The sequence below is a fragment of the Pangasianodon hypophthalmus genome, chromosome 13 (genome assembly GCF_027358585.1).
Source record: "Pangasianodon hypophthalmus isolate fPanHyp1 chromosome 13, fPanHyp1.pri, whole genome shotgun sequence".
Classification (NCBI taxonomy): Eukaryota; Metazoa; Chordata; class Actinopteri; order Siluriformes; family Pangasiidae; genus Pangasianodon; species Pangasianodon hypophthalmus.
In genome coordinates this window covers 8,209,950-8,227,296 of record NC_069722.1, presented here as the reverse complement: position 1 = coordinate 8,227,296, position 17,347 = coordinate 8,209,950, and the positions used below count along the sequence as shown (strand labels likewise).

Below are 17,347 nucleotides of genomic sequence, written 5' to 3'. Positions count from 1 at the left end.
TTATACAACAGTGCTGTTATTCTCAATTCTGATTGGCCAGAAGGTGTTTATTAATTTCAGATCACAGATTTATATTAATGCGCTCAATACATTACATTAATACATTATCATCTCTATAGTAACGATCATTCACGGGGACTCGTATAATAAATTTGTATAATAAACAAGCTCTAAAAATATGTTGCTATTTGATGAAGAAAAATGTAAAGTTCTTGAGGTTTTCTATAAGGTGTTTATTTAACATTTTTGGAAGGAGTCTCCAGTGTCAGTGATTTGGAATCATCAGTAAGTTTTTCCGCCATGACAGAGTCTTCAGGACAGAAGACTTGGTGCTTTCTGATTTCTCAGTAACATGTCAAGCTAAAAATTTTTTGCCTTATTATCTTCAAGAGACATAACTGATAATGTAACTGATAAGGGATAAGCTTGTCTTGCAGATGTTCCACATTCAATGTTTGTTATTGTCTAAAATAATAGCAAAATGAAGTACTGCATCCATGAAACAGTGGTCTTAACACTAGAACCGCCAGGGGTCGCTGTATACCTAAAACCACCAGCGGGTAAATTTTACCCACGCACATGACAACTGTTTTGATATGGCTAAAGAACATATTATTTCACTGTATTATGCCAGTGTGTTCACAAAGAAGTGTCTAGAGTCATGAAATGATTATGTCTAGTCATCAACAATATTTTTGTCCTGTTGTTTTTTCATAACGGTCAATATAAGCTAAACATGTCTGCACTGACAACGACAGTTAGAAGGAAGTAAATACATATCTGGGTGGTGTAATATTATAATACAATGTCATTAATAAAACAACTGTATTACTGACAAGTAAATGAAAAAAACTAATGCAAAAGTGAAAAAAGATATGAATGAAATTGTGACATTTTCCATTTGAAGTGTTTATGGTCATTTGCCTGGCACCCTGATTAGGTGAAGACAACAAACAGCTTTAACACAACCTAGTTCATGGCTATATGGTTCCGTAGCATTTATTATTTGCATGCGAGTTCATGTTCTTGTTTCCTGTCCATTCATCACTGGATCTCTCCTTTAATCGGCAGCAGCAGGTACTCTTTCAGTGCACACGGGATGTTTAGCTTATCGATGGCAGAGTGGCATCGTGCACCCATACCTAGTCTCAGGGAATATCGACAGAGGTGCTGGAGGGTGCGGGGCTGCCCACACATCCGGCGAACCGAGTCAAAGAAACACTTGTGCTCCTGGGAGTAAGGAGGAAATACATACTTGGATCAAATCAGAAATAATCCAATAATGAAGTGTATAAAGTGGAGTGAAAATACCTTCAGCAGTTCATTTGGGACTTCCTGTATCCAGTCCTTGCAGTCTGGCACCACTGGGTAGCAGTTCAGCATCACTTCCAGAGTGGCAGGGGAAAGGAGGCAGAACTTCAGCATCTAACAACACACATATGCACACATTTTACAGCATAGCATACAAGGTAGTACAAAACAGAAACATGTATATCTAATTTTATGGTATCTGCTGCAGTTTAAGCTTAACATTACTATTAAATATTTCAAATCTGTGCATTGCTGTAGGAGTTATTATATGTGTGCTGCTATATAAATTCATTGTGGGCTCATTGATTAGGAGTGCCTAAATGAACACCTAATCAAAATGTATTTATAATTAAGATCATGTTGAAATGATTTGTTGTGTACAAATCTTTAAAGGGTCAACTTACTCTGGTAGAAGGAGGCTTTGCTCCGTGGTTTAGAAGTGAACGAGCGATTAGTTCAGGGTGCTGGTCTGGATAATCCTCTACCACCTTTGAAAAAAGAAAAGAGAGCTATAAATCTAACAGTTTGTGTCAACTGATGGTGTTGTTCTAATGAAGGTTTAAATGTCTTAAGTAAATGTATAAGAAGTAATCTAGAAACTGCATATTGGGACTAAAATATATTTTGAAATACACTCACTGGACGCTTTAATAGGAACACCCTGCTCAGTCATGCAATTATCCAATCATCCAATTATATGACAGCACAATGCAAAAAATCATGCAGATACAAGTCAGTTGCTTCAGTTAATGTTCACCTCAAACATCTGAATGGGGAAAAATGTGATCTCAGTTACTCTGACAGTGGCTTGTTTGTTGGTGCCAGGCAAGCTTGACTGAAAATTTAATGCAATGGCCAAACCTGTCAAGCTGATAGGAATTCTCAAATAACTACTGTTTACAATTGAGGTGAACAGAAAAGCATCTCAAAATTTACATACAACTGCAGAAGACCACATCAGGTTCCACTCCTGTCAGCCAAGAACAGGAATCTGAGACTACAGCGTGCACAGGTTTACCGAAACTTGACAGCTGCTAATCGGAAAATATCAGCTGGTCTTTTTTCAATTTTCAACCGTCCTCTGCCCACTGCATCCTCAGATTCCTGTTCTTGGCTAACAGGGGTGGGTTTCCTTCCATAAACATGCCAGTAAATTGGAACACTACTTTGCCCCTAGGTATATGAGTGTGTGAATGTGTGTGCATTGTGCTCTGCAATGGACTGGCATCATATCCTGGGTGTATTCCCACCTCACACTGAGTTTTTGGGATAGGCTCCAGATTCACAGCCACCCTGATCAGGATAAAGTGGTTACTGCAGGCTTTGCCAGCCTTTTTAACACATGCTGGACTGTAATCCACAAATTTTGACAGACACTATGTGAAAGGGTTGGTGTGGATGGCATTTGCACAAGTGATGAACTTTTGTCCAAAATATTTGCTTCTTTATTACCCTGCATTTTTGACTCTCTCTGGATTTGAATCTGCTTATATAAAATCACATTTGCTTATGAGTCTAGAAAATGGTACCTCCAATACAAAGTACCATAGTTAAATGCCTCTGTTTTTTTGTTTTGTTTTGTTCTTTCTGTCTTCTGCCTCACCTGCAGCAGGCAGTCCATGGGTGTGTATCCTGTGCAGTTGGCTGCATCTGCCTGAGCTCCATACTGCAGAAGCATATCAGCAATTTGATAGCTGCAGTTGCTGCAGGCGTTGTGTAGAGCGGTGTGCTGCTTCCTGCCAGCTGTGTGTGCATGTGCTCCAGCTTGTAGCAGTCTCTGCACCACACACAGGTATCGTGCAGCCTCAGTTGGCCTCTCAGCTCCGGCGCACGCAGCATTCAGCGGCGTCTCGCCCTCACGGTTCTGCACAGTCACATCGGCTCCGTGGGCCAGCAGCAGGTCCACATGTTTTTCCAGGCCCTTCCGACATGCCAAGTGCAGTGGAGTGAGACACGAGTCGTGCTGGGCCACATTCACATCGGCACCCATGCTGACTAGCAGCTCTGTACAGCTGAGAGAGTACAAGGTTATGAATCAAAAATACAAAAATACAGGGCTGTGAATCAAACAGCAAGCAGGACATCGGGTTTAACTGATAATGAACCTTAAGCACAGGTGAAGACTAAAGTGCTGGAAGCCAAAGCAGTTATTAAGTCAGAATTGGTTATTAGTTTACTTTGCCCAAAATGAACCCTAAATGTTTAGTGGCATCACAGCAGATTCATTATTTTACAAAGTTTCAGTTGCTGTTTATTTTCTTTTTTCCCCAGTAATTGTTTTACCCCCTTTGTTTTTTGTCAACACTCATCTTTCTTGAAGGAATGTGTCAAGAAAGATACACAAATGTTCCACCTATGACTACTGTGTTCACTTAGCTAAGAACTTTTAATCTGAGTTACAAGCCTAACATAGCAAGCAAATCATGGAAATTTACTTATCTATTTACTACAATGGCCACCAATTATCATCACATGAACTGCTTGCATAATTAACCATCCCTTTGTCACTGACTGTGTTGTTCATTTAAGCAACCTCAAATACACTAGCTCTGACACTAGAACATGTTGTTATCTATAAAATGAGGTGGGTGGCAGCCATTTTTGAAAAATGACCAGGAATCACTGAAATTGATTTATATATGTAAAATGTTATTTCACCATTTCATGGAACGGTTTGTGTACAATTCATGTAATTTATGGCAGATGTGTGGTGGTATTGTCATACAACCTGCACTATGGAAAATTTGTGTTTATGTTTCTACAGCATGGCTCCATTTCATGTATTTGGTACATTTACATTAATCACTAAAGTAGGGGTTCTCAAACTTTGGGCAGCAAAGGACATGCACTTTTTCCCTTTATATCAGTCATGCTCACTCACGCATAGGACTCAGCAGTGCTGCACAGGTGAAGGGGCGCATTGCCGTCTGCTGTCACCAGATCAGGGTCAGCTCCATGCTCCAGCAGCAGCTTTACACAGGCGTGGTGACCCCCGGAACAAGCGTCATGGAGGGCTGTTCGACCCCCAGGGTCAGCGTCTACCTCCGCTCCCCGGAATAACAGCTCCTCCACACAACCATAGTGACCCCTGCTGGCAGCCAAGCGCAGGGCAGATGTCTGCTTCACTTTGGAGGACAGAGTCCACATGCCTGGGGTTGAGAACAGAAAGAATTATAATAAGATTAGGCTACTACATTATAATTCTTATGCAACCATTGCATCAATGATTCATAGCTATATAAAAGTATCATTGAATTCATAGTTTGTTAAATCACTGAACTCATAGTTTGTTGCATATCAGCCACTACTGTTTTGCTGCCAAATATTGTGATACTACATCATATATTTTGAAGTATTGTGATATGATATAATTTACCCTAGAATTTACACGACACTACACATTTCCTATCCCAGCTTGACTTTCCCGTGATCACTACACATATTGTGCAATACTCTTAATTTTGCCTCATACTAGTTTACTTCTTAGTGCATGCTACTGGTTTTGTTTGGTCTTTGTGTATAACGCCGTCTGCCTGTACACTGACCCCTGAATTGGGAATTCAGTATGAAATTTGGAAAATCCATATTAATACACTTGTTGCTTACATCCCAAACACCACAGGTTCCCACTTTCTTACATTTCGTGTGTATTTAAGTGAGTGTTTCTACCCATTTCTGGAGTCCACACCATCTCCTCATGGACGATCTCCATTAGGGCATTCACCATACCAGGTTCCTTGAGTACAGCGTACACACTCCTCATGTCTCCATACATGAAGGTGTTGTGGACAGCCGGGTCTCTGCAGTGGATCTGAGGTGGAGGGGCTCGTACTGTCTGGATCCTCTCTGTCCCGTGTCTGAGCCGGGGTGCGGCTGGCATTGGCCGCCTACTCATTACCCTCCTGTGTGCTAGTGCCCTTCGTGTTTCCTCCCAGTCCTGCAGCTCCTGTTCAAGCCGCAGAGAGCGCAGTGTGGCTGACGTGAAGGCAAATGTGTTCTGAGACATGGCACTGAGTGATACATCTGCCTTCCACAATATATAACGACTTACTGCCAAAAGAGAAGAGATTTTTCAGCAAAATTTCAAAAACCTACTGGTTGAGAGCTGCACGTTGTCTCATATACAGTTTAATACAATATTAATAAGTCTTCTTATTCACTAAGGTCTTCACACTTGGTCCATTTTAGCATTCCAGTCAATGACTCAGCACATGTGGAATGTGCATATGTGAACACAACAAATGAACTCCATCTACTCTAAAACAGCCCAGAAAGAAACCATACTCAGTCCTCTAGACCTCTAGATCTGGTCTCAGTATGTTTTCTGTGGTTTTTTTTGTGGTTTTTTTTGCGATCTGTGTCTTGTGAAAACAATGCAGACCCAGTGTGCTTCACATTTTCTTTATGGCTAAGGAGCTTGCTGTCCCGTATGTAGCTAGGGTCTGAGTTCTAAAGAAGTTGTGGTGTAAAGAAGTGGTCTGAGAGCTCATCAATGTTAAAATTAAGAGAAATGAGCTCCCTTGTGAGTCCACATATACTGTCAACTCTGAAAACATTGAGGTCATTTGCAGCTAGTTTACTTCTGGGTCCACTTTAACAGGTCTGAGAATTATTAATTTAAAAACACCTGGAGTGTAGTTTTTTTTTTTTTTTTTAAAAATAACTATATGTAAAAAAAAAAAAAAAAAAATGCCTACTCACCCTCAAAGCCTGAAAAAAAGGTCTTCTATCAGCTTTTGTCCAAAGAAAGCTGCCTACATTTTAAAATGATTATCTGTTTAAAATGATCCACTATTCAGTTCAGTTTTTGCTTACTATGTGCCTCTGATCTTTCTATACATAAGAAACCGGATAAAACGATTAAACAAGCTAATGTCCTTTCTGAGAGACTGCACAGCTAGTCACAAGATATTGTTGACCCCAGTTAAAGCTGGCGGTATTAATAGAAGAAAATGTCAGCCGATATATTACCACTGCACTATCAGCAAACTGCCGGTGGAGGGCGCAGTAAATAGCAATTTCCTATTAATTCCTCTATGTCACAGCTGCACCTGACTTCTGTGGTCAAAACTGGCAGGTTTACGAATCAGAATTTTATTCTACTTAACCTGTGGGCCTGGAGACAGTTGAATTTAATAGTTTGCATCCCTATGGTTTCTGGGTGGTAAAAAAAAAAAAAAAGGAAATTAAGGAAATATAGTATATTTAATCCCAAACTTTTTTTAGGCTAAATGGCCTACAGACATGGAATTTTAGCATCAGACACAAAATTGTTTTTGTTTTATAAATGTGACATAGTTATTCTTAATAAGGTGTGGACAAGAATGAATATACTTAGGCCATGAGCCAAGCTTCTCGTGGTCACAAGATAATATATTAAGGGCACGAGTTATAGTTCCTGAGATCTCTTTTGTGGTCACGAAATACTTAACTCATGGCAACTATTGTATTTTAAAGTGAGTGAGATGCGGAGAAATCAATTGAATTGAATCAACTGACCACTGTGGCCACCATAAACATGGAGATGACTGATAATATTACACTTCACTTCAATCATGGAATGACTCATAGATATACTGGGGCCACCGGATGCTACGTATTAAGTATTGCATTCCTACAACAGTCATGGACTCAATTTGTGTGGTTTTTTATTTTTTATTTTTGCGGACCATTTCATAACATTCTGGGAACATTCTATTTTGGTTAATAAAATCAGCACTCTTTCCAAATTTTATTGTGAATTTACATTTTTATTCTGCCAAAGTATTATATTCACAAACACAAATTTTCAAAAACTAACCCATGTTTAATTTTTATTAAAAAAAAAAAACTTAAGGTATTTAAATAGGTCTACTGAGTCATTCTACCATTGCACTCAATACTGTTTTAAAATGTAAGCTTCCCATAAAATCATGTAGTATACACTACATGGCCAAAAGTATGTGGCCACCTGACCATAACCCCCATATGTGCTTTTCAAACATTCCATTCCAGATTTAGTCCCTTCTTTGCTGTTATAATAATAATTCTGAGAAATAATTCTGGGAATGCTTTCCACTTGATTTTAGAGCATGACTGTGGAGATTTGTGATCATTCAGCCACAAGAGCATTAGTGAGGTCAGGCGCTGATGCTGGGTGAGGAGGTCTGGGGTGCAGTCAGTGTTCCAGTTCTTCCCAAAGGTGTTCAGTGGCGTTGGGCTCAGGGCTCTGTGCAGGCCTCTCAATGTCTTCCACTCCAACTTTGGCAAACCATGTCTTCATGCACATCGCTTTGTACACAGGGGTCTTGTCATGCTGGAACAGTTTTGGGCCTCTTAGTTCCAGTGAAGGGAAATTGTAATACTACAGCATAAGAGCACATCCTATACAACTGTGTGCTTCCAACCTTGTGGCAACTCTTTGGGGAAGGCTCACATGGGTGCGATGGTCTGGTGTCCACAAACTTTTGGCCCTCGTTTGCCCTCAGTTATTGATGAATTTCCAATCCCTGCATACGTGTTGAACTGTCTAATGCCAGGGGTCAAAAATGAACTGATGTACTGTAAATACATAGCTAAATAGTGAACTGTTGAGAAGTTGTCCTGAATAGCCTGAGCTTCAGTGTCCTCTATCAGTATGTGAGGAAAAATATGTGTTTTAATATTGTGTATGTCTTCTTTAGAAGTTTATAAATAGATCTAATATAATTTATTTATATATATAATATATTTATACATATTCTTACATATAAATATAAACGTGTGTGTGTGTGTGTGTGTGTGTGTGGCTTGCATGTTCTCCCTGTGCTTCGGGGGTTTCCTCTGGGTATTCCGGTTTCCTTCCCCAGTCCAAAGACCTTTTTTTTGTAGGCTGATTGACATTTCCAAATGGTCCGTAGTGTGCGACTGTGCCCTGTGATGGGTTGGCACTCCGTCCAGGGTGTCCCCGGCTTGTACCCTGAGTCCCCTGGGATAGGCTCCCGGCTCCCTGTGGCCCTGGGTAGGATAAGCAGTATGCACGTGCATGTCTTGATTGGTAAAGCCATTACATATTATTATTCATAGTATCTTTATATAATATTTACGGTATTTGCTCGTTTGGAAATAAACAACTGAAACTGGAATAAATAAGTTTTCTAAAGTGTCCCCGTTTGCTTAGTTGAATCCACCATAATATTATAGAGAATATTATGGGATGGTACTAGCCTTTGTTGACGCCTTTGTTCCTCCAGTACAGTTGTGGGGGCTATTTCTTTAAATCTCCAAAACACTACGACACTTTTTCCACAGCTTTCACTTTTCTTTTCGTCACCACACACACACAGAATACAGGGTTTAAATGGGAGAGGGATAAATAAAATGCAAACGATGCTGCACACAGTGGAAAGACAAAGAAACAGAGGACAGCTGTTCGACCTGTATTTACCTCAGGAACCGGTTACTAATATAATTTAGCTCATCTTGCCACGAAGGTATAAGTGAACGCCAAACTTCCTGTTTGCAACTTTAGCGCATATCCGACTACTTTGTGAAGATTCTTCCTGATGTTTAAAAGAAAAATATATTATAGTTTACTTCAATTACCTCAGCCAGTGGTTCAGTAATATCTGTGCTTACGATATTTATTTAAAAAACAAACAAACTAGGCTATTATTTTTCACCTCTCAGTTGTCCAGAAGATGGCGGAAATGGGACATACAGTTTGTGTTCGCGGGCTTCCCGCTGATTTGGAGCACGAGCGGCTACAGGATAAACTTCTGATCCATTTTCTGCGCGAGCGGAATGGAGGAGGAGAGATATCATCCATCACCATTAAAGCAAAAGATCCGTGTGCCATCATCGCTTTTGAAGATAACAGAGGTCTCTTCCTCATTCTTTCTAAAAGAGTGTATAAGGGAAAGAAATGAAAATGATTAGATGATTCAAGTGATTAAAACCATTTCATGATATTCCTTAGTTCATTAGAAATAAAGCAATAGGCCATAAACTGAACTGTTGTCTCATTAAGGGTGGTCTGCAAAATGTTAATAATTAAATAATAATAATAATAATAATAATAATAATAGAGATCATAGAAATTGCATTTTCTTTTTTATTTAGTACTGCCCTGAATAAGCTGTTTCACATAGCAGATGTTTACATATAGTCCACAAGGTAAAATAATAACTGAATTCACACAAATGAACCAGTTCACAAGTTTACATACACTTGATTCTTAATACTGTATGTTGTTACATGGATGATTGACGGTTTTTATGTGATAATCTGTTTTTTGTGATAGTTGTTCATGAGTCCCTTTTTGTCCTGAGTATTTAAACTGCCCACTTTTGTTCAGAAAAATTTTCCAGGTCCTTCACATTCATTGCTTTTCCAGCATCTTCTGCATATTTGACCCCTTTCCAACAGTGGCTATATGATGTTGAGATCCCTCTTTTCACACTGAGGATGCTCAAGAAGGCATCACACTACATTAAGCGGGGTGTAAACATTTGAACAGGATTGTAAACAGTAAATTGTTATTATTTTCTTTAAAGATCTTTTTTTCCCCATTTATTACTGCCCTTCAGAAGCTACCTAAGATACATGTTTCACAGAAGACAAAATAATAACAATTTTCACCGATCATCCTGTTCAAAATTTTACACCACCCTGGCTCTTAATGCATCATGTTACCTTCTTGAGAATCAGTGAATGTTTGCACCTTTTGTAAACGTTGTGTACGAGTCCCTCAGTTGTCCTAAGCATGAAAAGATGGATCTCGAATATGCAAGGCGAATCAATGACCACGTACAAACTTTGTGAGGATTGACATACATGTCGCCTCTCAACTACCTTTTGACCAATCTGATTCCAGAATTGAATAAAATGTGTAGCATAATCAACTTTTCAAGACCTCTGATAATTCTGTGATTTTAAGATGTTGAGTCTTAATAAGGTTTGATTAATTTTTATTCACACCAACGTGGCTGGGTGAATCTCTGACTCATGCCTCCATGACTGTCAAAAAAAAGAATATGCCTTGTACATATTTGCTTGATTATGTACATATTTGCTTAATATGACCTTCTCTGACTTCGTACAGTTGCTCTCAGTGTGTGCAATCATAGACCACATGTTTTAGAGGTGGATGGCAGGATGTATGAACTATCTGTGAGTTTTCCATGGCAGGAGACACTGCACCTGAACAAGGTATGCAAGGAGGACAAAGGAGCATTAATTAAATATCCATGGTGTAGTCCTTTTGCAGACCTGTTATATTTCTCATGTTTTTTTTTCCTTACACATCTCTCTCTAGGTAATCCTTGATATGTCTGTGACCATAGACTGCAACCACTTGCCACTGGGTGAAGAGACTATAAAAACTCTCACTGAAAGATTTCCAGGCCTTGGTATCAATTACATTAAGCCTCAGAGGCACTGCACCTTAAAGGGACCCTTCTCAGAGGTTAATGATGTTGTATCTCACTTGATAGAGCTCCTTGCAGACTTTGAACCTCCAAGTGAAGAAAGTTTGTTATTTGCACGAGAAAGTGATAGAGTCCACTTACATCAGAAAGGAAAAGACAACCCTCCAGACCAACCACGTGGACTTCACTTTGGTGAAGATGTTTCTTTGCATCAGGAATCCAGGTATCCAAGTTCAAAAGTGAACAGTGTAAAACTATTACAGGCACAAAAATGCTCTGATGAGAAGATAAAAGACTGGGTAGATGCAGTAGATGACGAGGCTCTGTCTCTAATCATGGAGGCAGATGTATTTGCATATCTATGCAGCAGAAGTGAGGAGTACAGGAATATATTGCAAAACCATGGGGTGCATGTGGTTGATGTCACATCTGCAGGAGTCACCACACTGTACTTGCAATCCAATGCAAAAGTTAAGACTGGGTCAAAAGCAGCACAACACATGAACCATGCCCGCAAGGAGCTGAGTCAGCTTTACCAGCAGGTGGAGGGTAATTTGAGAAGAGCTCAGATTCCAAGAAGTGCCCTTAACCTGCATGGAGAACAAACTGCAGCATTTAAGGACTTAGAGTCATTACTGCCCAAAGTGCTGCTCAGCTTTGATCAGACCCATGTTTATATTGTAGGTGAGAGCAGTGAAGTCTCTCAAGCCAAACAGATCCTCCTGTTTGGTTCACCTGATGAGAACTTGAGAGCAAAGCAAGAAATCTCACTTTCATCATTTCGCTCTTACTCCCCAATTTCTGAATCAGAGACAATGCAGATGACCGGAGCAAGTAGTGAATCCAGTACAATGACTCCTAAAATGAGAATCTCTGCTGCTGAGAAAAGAGTAAGGACTGGGGAGGAATACAAACTGGCTGCTCGATTTAAGAACTCTGACATGGGCTTATTGGGATTTGGCCCTGTAGAAAGAGGGAGAACTAGAGAGCGTCAAGATTTAACCAAAGGCATTAACATGTTAACACTGGTATCAAATTCTGGACCAAACTTATCCACAGATCTCTCCCTTGGTACAGCAGGTACAGTCAATAGCGACCAGGCCAGGGCTTCTCAGGTTAGTGCTATCAAAGTCACTAGTGCAAATAATGTAGACGATGATATCTTGTTTCAGAAGATGGAACCACTGTCCTTTACAGGCACATTGAAAAACAGTGGTCAGGTCTCAAACAAAGTTAATAGAACACATTCTGTAAGTTGTACCTCCAGAGTAACACCTGCATTCAAAGCTCCTATCAGCACAGTTGTGGATGCCCTTACAGGGCTTGAGAAACCGGGCAAGACTACAGGATATACAGTAGAATCTACAACCACCTCTAATTCTTCCTTAAGAAGGGCAAATAGTTTTTCAGGTCAGCCATTACAAAAACAGGAGACACAAAAGATCAATGAGAAGACATGTCTTGCCACAAATTCCTTTAGGAGACCAAGATCCAGTAGCCTAAATAGTAGGATGTCCGCAGAGGCACTTCCAAGCAGCACTGTATCAAAGACAGTCACTGTACCTACATTGATGTGGAGTTATATAAAAGAGGCATATCACTCTGATCTAAATTCTCTGATCTCTGATCTTCAAGTGTCCGAGAACCACATAGAAAAGTATAAGACCATGGTTGTTCTAAAAGGATCAGCATCATCCAAGGTTGAAGAATGTCAGCATGAGCTTCATAAGCTAGTTGATGTGATAGGTTTAGACTTTTGTGTTCAGAGCCTTCAACTGGCAGATCTTGGTGTGACTGAAGGCAATGATACGTTCAAGGAATGCTGCTTGAACATATGCTCACACTTCAGCAGAATTGTACTGCAGCATGTAAAGGATGGTATTTTCCTGATGGGGCCCAAATCACTGTGTTCCCAAGCCAGTGAAATGTTAAAAGAACTGTTTCCTAATGGATTTTCTAATTCTGGATCTTTGGTCAATACCTTCACCCATCATGGAAGTACAGATGAAAGTCAAGCCAATGCATCAGCTAACCAGATGGCAGTTAAAAGCAATAGTCAGATTAGACCAAATCAGGCCAAATCTAATAGTGATAGACCCGCTAAAGGCAGACTTAAAGGATACAAATCTGAGTCCTGGAATGCAGCTTATATGCAATCACCAAAGCCAGTTGCCAAAGAGATTCTTAAGAAGGCTTCAGATGTGGAAATAAGCAAGACCGCCCCATTACCTGGAAGTGGAGTGCAGTTGGGACTGAAGGATGACTGGCAGAAGCCTTCATCGCTCACAGCACAGAAAAACCAAAAAGAAACTACACTGACTTTGAAACAGACCAACTTGCCAATCATTAAACAGTTGGGATCTTGTGTGTGTGGAGAGAATGGTGCCCAAACAAGCTGTGGTGTTTTTCTGTGTTCCAACTGTATTCCACTTCATGCTCAGTGTATAGTGTGCTCTAAAATGAATGCAGCCAGAAAACCATCAAAGGAAATTCAAGTTCATCCACACAAAGAGGAGCAGAATACAGAAGAGCTCAAAGGAAAAGAAGCTGGCACAAGACAAAAACAGGAACAAGGCATTCAGGGCACCATGAGGTGTACAGAGTTATCAGTGAGCCTGCCAGGGTACGAGCAATACAGAACAGCCAAGATTACCTACTCCATACCTGATGGCATCCAAGGAGTATGAGTGCTTTCTTCTTATATTATTCTATTATATTTGAAATGTCATTTTATTATACTTATATCTGCTTTGTGCCTCACATAGGAGGAACACCCTAACCCTGGGTTACCATTTCAAGGAGGTGTATTTGAGGCCTATTTGCCACTCAGTTCAAAGGGGCAGGGCTTACTGCAATGCCTGGAGAAAGCATTTAAGCAAGGGTTTACCTTTACTGTTTGCCCAAGTAACAATATTGGCAAAGCAAAAATAACCTGGAGCAGAATCCCGCATAAGACCAAGATCACAGGAGGGAAGAGTGGGTGAGTTTCATTACACAAATAAACACAAAACAGAAAGTAATGAAAGGTATGAAAAGAGGGAAATGTGGTAGTACTCCTGTTTGTAAAGCATGCATTAAGGTTTATTGAAAATAAAAAAAAAACAAAGCAGTCAGATACATCAGATTGACAATATAGATGACAATATAGATATCTACATTGTAATTAATTAAATTGTTTCTGAAGTAACAAGGTTTATATGTAACCGTGGTTGTTTTTTTGTGTGTCTACAGGAATGGATATCCCGACTCCACATATCTTAAAGACTTGTCTGAGGCATTGAGGACTTGTGGGATTGAAGGGGTTTAAGTGAAAATGAAGTGAAATTTGGATATCTTGACTTCAACAGCAACCCCAGTCCTAATTTTTTGTAATTAAGTCTATATAAAATCTAAATGCTTCAGAGTGTATAGTTAAGTTATAATCACTAATACATAGTGTTGTATGAAGAGAAAATACTGAATTGTGTAGCACATGTGACATTTAAATTCTTGAAGACTTATAATATTTGGTTAATTATTTCTTATAGCCTTAATTGTTTATTGAGCAAAGTAATTATTTTATAGTATTGTTTACAGCATTTTATATAGCACTGTATTAATTGAATGTACATTTATAAATATTAAACTCCTTTCTTTAACTGAAATTATGCTTTTTAGAACTTTTTCCCCTGCTTCACACAAATAAGCACAGAGAGCTGTAGTTATCCTGGTTATTTGGAGCATGGTCAAGTCATATTCTGTCTAACTATCTAAGTTTTTTTGACATACAGAAAGATAAAACCTTGAATCGCCAAGTCTTGAATCTCAACACCATAATCGCTTTGTGAAAAAATATAAATCATTTTGTGATTTTCAATCATTTATATCTTGCAAAGTTTTAACACAACACTCACTAACTTTAAGCATAGCATTTTTTTTATTCTTCCCACTTAATTCCCAGGTCAGGCTGTTTTGGTCATCAATTTATTTTATATCCTCATTGCTCCAAGTATCTTTCTTCTGTTTCTCATCATAGCACAAATATGAATTTTATTTCCTTCTGTTAAAGCACTTATCTCTTTGGGTGTAGCTTAAAGTATCGCTGGAACACAGCAGTGCCGAAAGGTATTTCCATTTTAGTGTCAGATTTCACTTCATCCATTTCCACAGTATAACTGTGTTATGTGGGTAACTTTTTTTTTTTATTTGTACTTTGCATTTGAGTAGCTTGCTGACGTTTCAAAGACCTGTAGAACAGGTGACACCACCTGTTCTATAGACCACACCTCATTACTTGTTTTCTACATACCTATCCTCATACTCTCACAGCCAATCACACAAAATATAACCAGGAGGCTTCCTTTTGTTGCTCTTCGACACAGACTGGTACTAACGTAAACAGCACATTATGAGCACATTGAATGATGATAAATGTGAAATGGCAGAGGTAGCTCGCAAGAACCAGGACCCTTTCAGCTGTCCTATCTGTTTGGACCCACTTGACAATCCGGTAACAATTCCATGTGGACATAACTACTGCATGGCTTGCATTGAGGATTACTGGAATGAGGACAAGCAATTGGAGTCCTACAGCTGTCCTGAGTGCAGGGAAACCTTCACACCGAGGCCTGCTCTTAACAAGAACACCATGTTTGCTGAGGTGGTAGAGCAATTTAAAAAGGTAAGACTACAGGATGCTTCACCCTGCAACCGTGGACCTGCAAACGTGGAATGTAGCATCTGCACTGAAAGAAAAAGGCAAGCTGTCAAATTCTGCCCAGACTGTGTCGAGTCATACTGCGAGGCTCATACAGTTAGGCATGAGAAAGCAAACTGTGGAGAGAAACACATTGTAGTAGTCATTAGCAGAGAGCCTCGAATGGATATCTGTCTCCGTCATAACGTCCCACTGGAGATATACTGTCGAACCGACCGGCAGTTAATCTGTTCTCTTTGCTTCGCTGAAAGCCATAGAGATCATGATGCGGTTTCAGTCGCGCCAATAAGCGCAGAAAGACGGGACCATAAAAGTTCCCGCATGGATACACAGCATGGGAACAGGCACACATCCCACAAGCATGGAAGGAGGAAACACAAAAGAAACAGGCATGGTAATGGACATGGGAGTAGACACAGAAGCAGCTCCAGAAAGACCTTGCATTTGAAAAACAGTCATGAAGTGAGTCATGAATGTCATGGGAGTAATATGATCAGGCATGGGCATGTTGTAGGAGATGGGCATATGAAGAGCAAACATAGGAGTAGACATGGAAGCTGGCACATGAGCAGCAGGCATGAGAGAAATCAACACTAATGTTAAAAAGCATTAAGATGTGGAGAATGGTGTGGAATATGGCATGATTATAGAAGGCCGTAAGGTCAGATATGAGGAATGGAGGAAGCACTCAATACTGCGATTCTTTATTTGAACCTGAGATACTTAAAACTTTCTTGCAAGTGAAAATGTTAAATTATTTTTGAATTAATGCATTTAAATGTTACAAGTATTATTTATTAACAAGTATTGAGGATTTCAAAATGTGCATCATGGCGAGTATTTCTCAACAAAAAGTTTATATTTCCATCTGATTTTGCATGAATTTGATCTTTTATATAATCTACAATTTTTTTATGTTTCTGTATCTTTATATTTTTGTAACATTATGGATGCTGGCATCTTCAAATGACTTTCAAATCCTAATGAGTGCTCAATTTCATACTTACAATTATTAAGAAATCTTTCAGACTCTATCCACTCACTAAATCTGTTTAAGCAGTTAATTCTGATTACCTAAAAGTTAATAGTGCTTTGTACATAATTTATATGAAACTATTAGTTATGAACATAGAGGGAAAAAATAATGGTTCCAGACAATGTAGAATACAGTGTGTAAATATATAACTGAGTGAAAACAGTTCCACACCCTTACTTCAAAAGTACAAAAGCTAAAAATTAAAAAAATCAAAAAAAAAAAAAAATCAAATAAGTTAAATTTTCACTGATACACTATCAAGCAACAAAAATGCCAAAAAGTGTGTTATATTAAAAGTGAACCATTCAAAAATGATTTGTGAACTTTTATTCCACTTGCCTCCTGAAAGCCTCCTGCTGTGTCAATGGTTCTTCCAAGTATTTCACTGTTTGTACTGGTGTCCCCTAAACACTTTGAGATCTTTTTATACCCTTGTCCCACTGGGTGATTATTTTCTGTTACAAGGCTAGTGATTACTGTTTTTCTGATCCCAATGACACTTTACTTGAAAGTTTGGCTTCTCTGCATTAGACATGTACTAACTGTTTCAAGTTGTTAGACACATTAATGAGGTACAATCAAATAAATTACCCCATCAATTACCCATGGTTCTCAAAGTGGGGTCTGGGAACCTTCAGGGTTCCATACTTGATATCCACAAGGTCCCTGACTGTGTTGCCTCTTTAAAAATCACATGACTCTGGACAATATCAACTAGTATCAAGGGTATGGTTAAAATTTAATCATCAGTGCTATAAGCCTACCTGACTTGAAATCAAAGAGTTTAAATTAAAACTAAGTAAAAAATAAATAATCTTAACTTTAACTGCAATCTTAATAAAACCAAGTAATGCTTTTAATATAACCATACCTACATCTGGATTATTGAAATGTCAAGAATGGCAAGATGAATGATGA

General features: G+C 39.1%; 3 protein-coding genes across 3 annotated transcripts; 2 read left to right on the top strand and 1 right to left on the bottom strand.

Moving 5' to 3' along the window:
* Window positions 1-26: 26 nt before the first annotated feature.
* Window positions 27-6,269, bottom strand: asb16 (ankyrin repeat and SOCS box containing 16). The gene is made up of 7 exons (XM_026916181.3): window positions 6,013-6,269; window positions 4,981-5,361; window positions 4,193-4,460; window positions 2,915-3,323; window positions 1,716-1,799; window positions 1,312-1,425; window positions 27-1,230 (listed from the first exon to the last, which is right to left on the bottom strand). Exons 2-7 carry the CDS (start codon window positions 5,315-5,317, stop codon window positions 1,045-1,047), a joined length of 1,398 nt encoding a protein of 465 aa, XP_026771982.1. The 5' UTR covers window positions 5,318-5,361; window positions 6,013-6,269; the 3' UTR covers window positions 27-1,044.
* Window positions 6,270-8,312: 2,043 nt separating this feature from the next.
* si:busm1-163l24.3 (uncharacterized) lies at window positions 8,313-14,288 on the top strand. Its single transcript, XM_026917091.3, has 6 exons — window positions 8,313-8,762; window positions 8,959-9,150; window positions 10,373-10,479; window positions 10,586-13,378; window positions 13,463-13,677; window positions 13,929-14,288. Exons 2-6 carry the CDS (start codon window positions 8,970-8,972, stop codon window positions 14,002-14,004), a joined length of 3,372 nt encoding a protein of 1,123 aa, XP_026772892.3. The 5' UTR covers window positions 8,313-8,762; window positions 8,959-8,969; the 3' UTR covers window positions 14,005-14,288.
* Window positions 14,289-14,968: 680 nt separating this feature from the next.
* On the top strand, window positions 14,969-17,223 carry si:busm1-163l24.4 (uncharacterized protein LOC368754 homolog). Its single transcript, XM_026917127.3, has one exon. It carries the CDS (start codon window positions 15,085-15,087, stop codon window positions 15,988-15,990), a length of 906 nt encoding a protein of 301 aa, XP_026772928.1. The 5' UTR covers window positions 14,969-15,084; the 3' UTR covers window positions 15,991-17,223.
* Window positions 17,224-17,347: the final 124 nt, after the last annotated feature.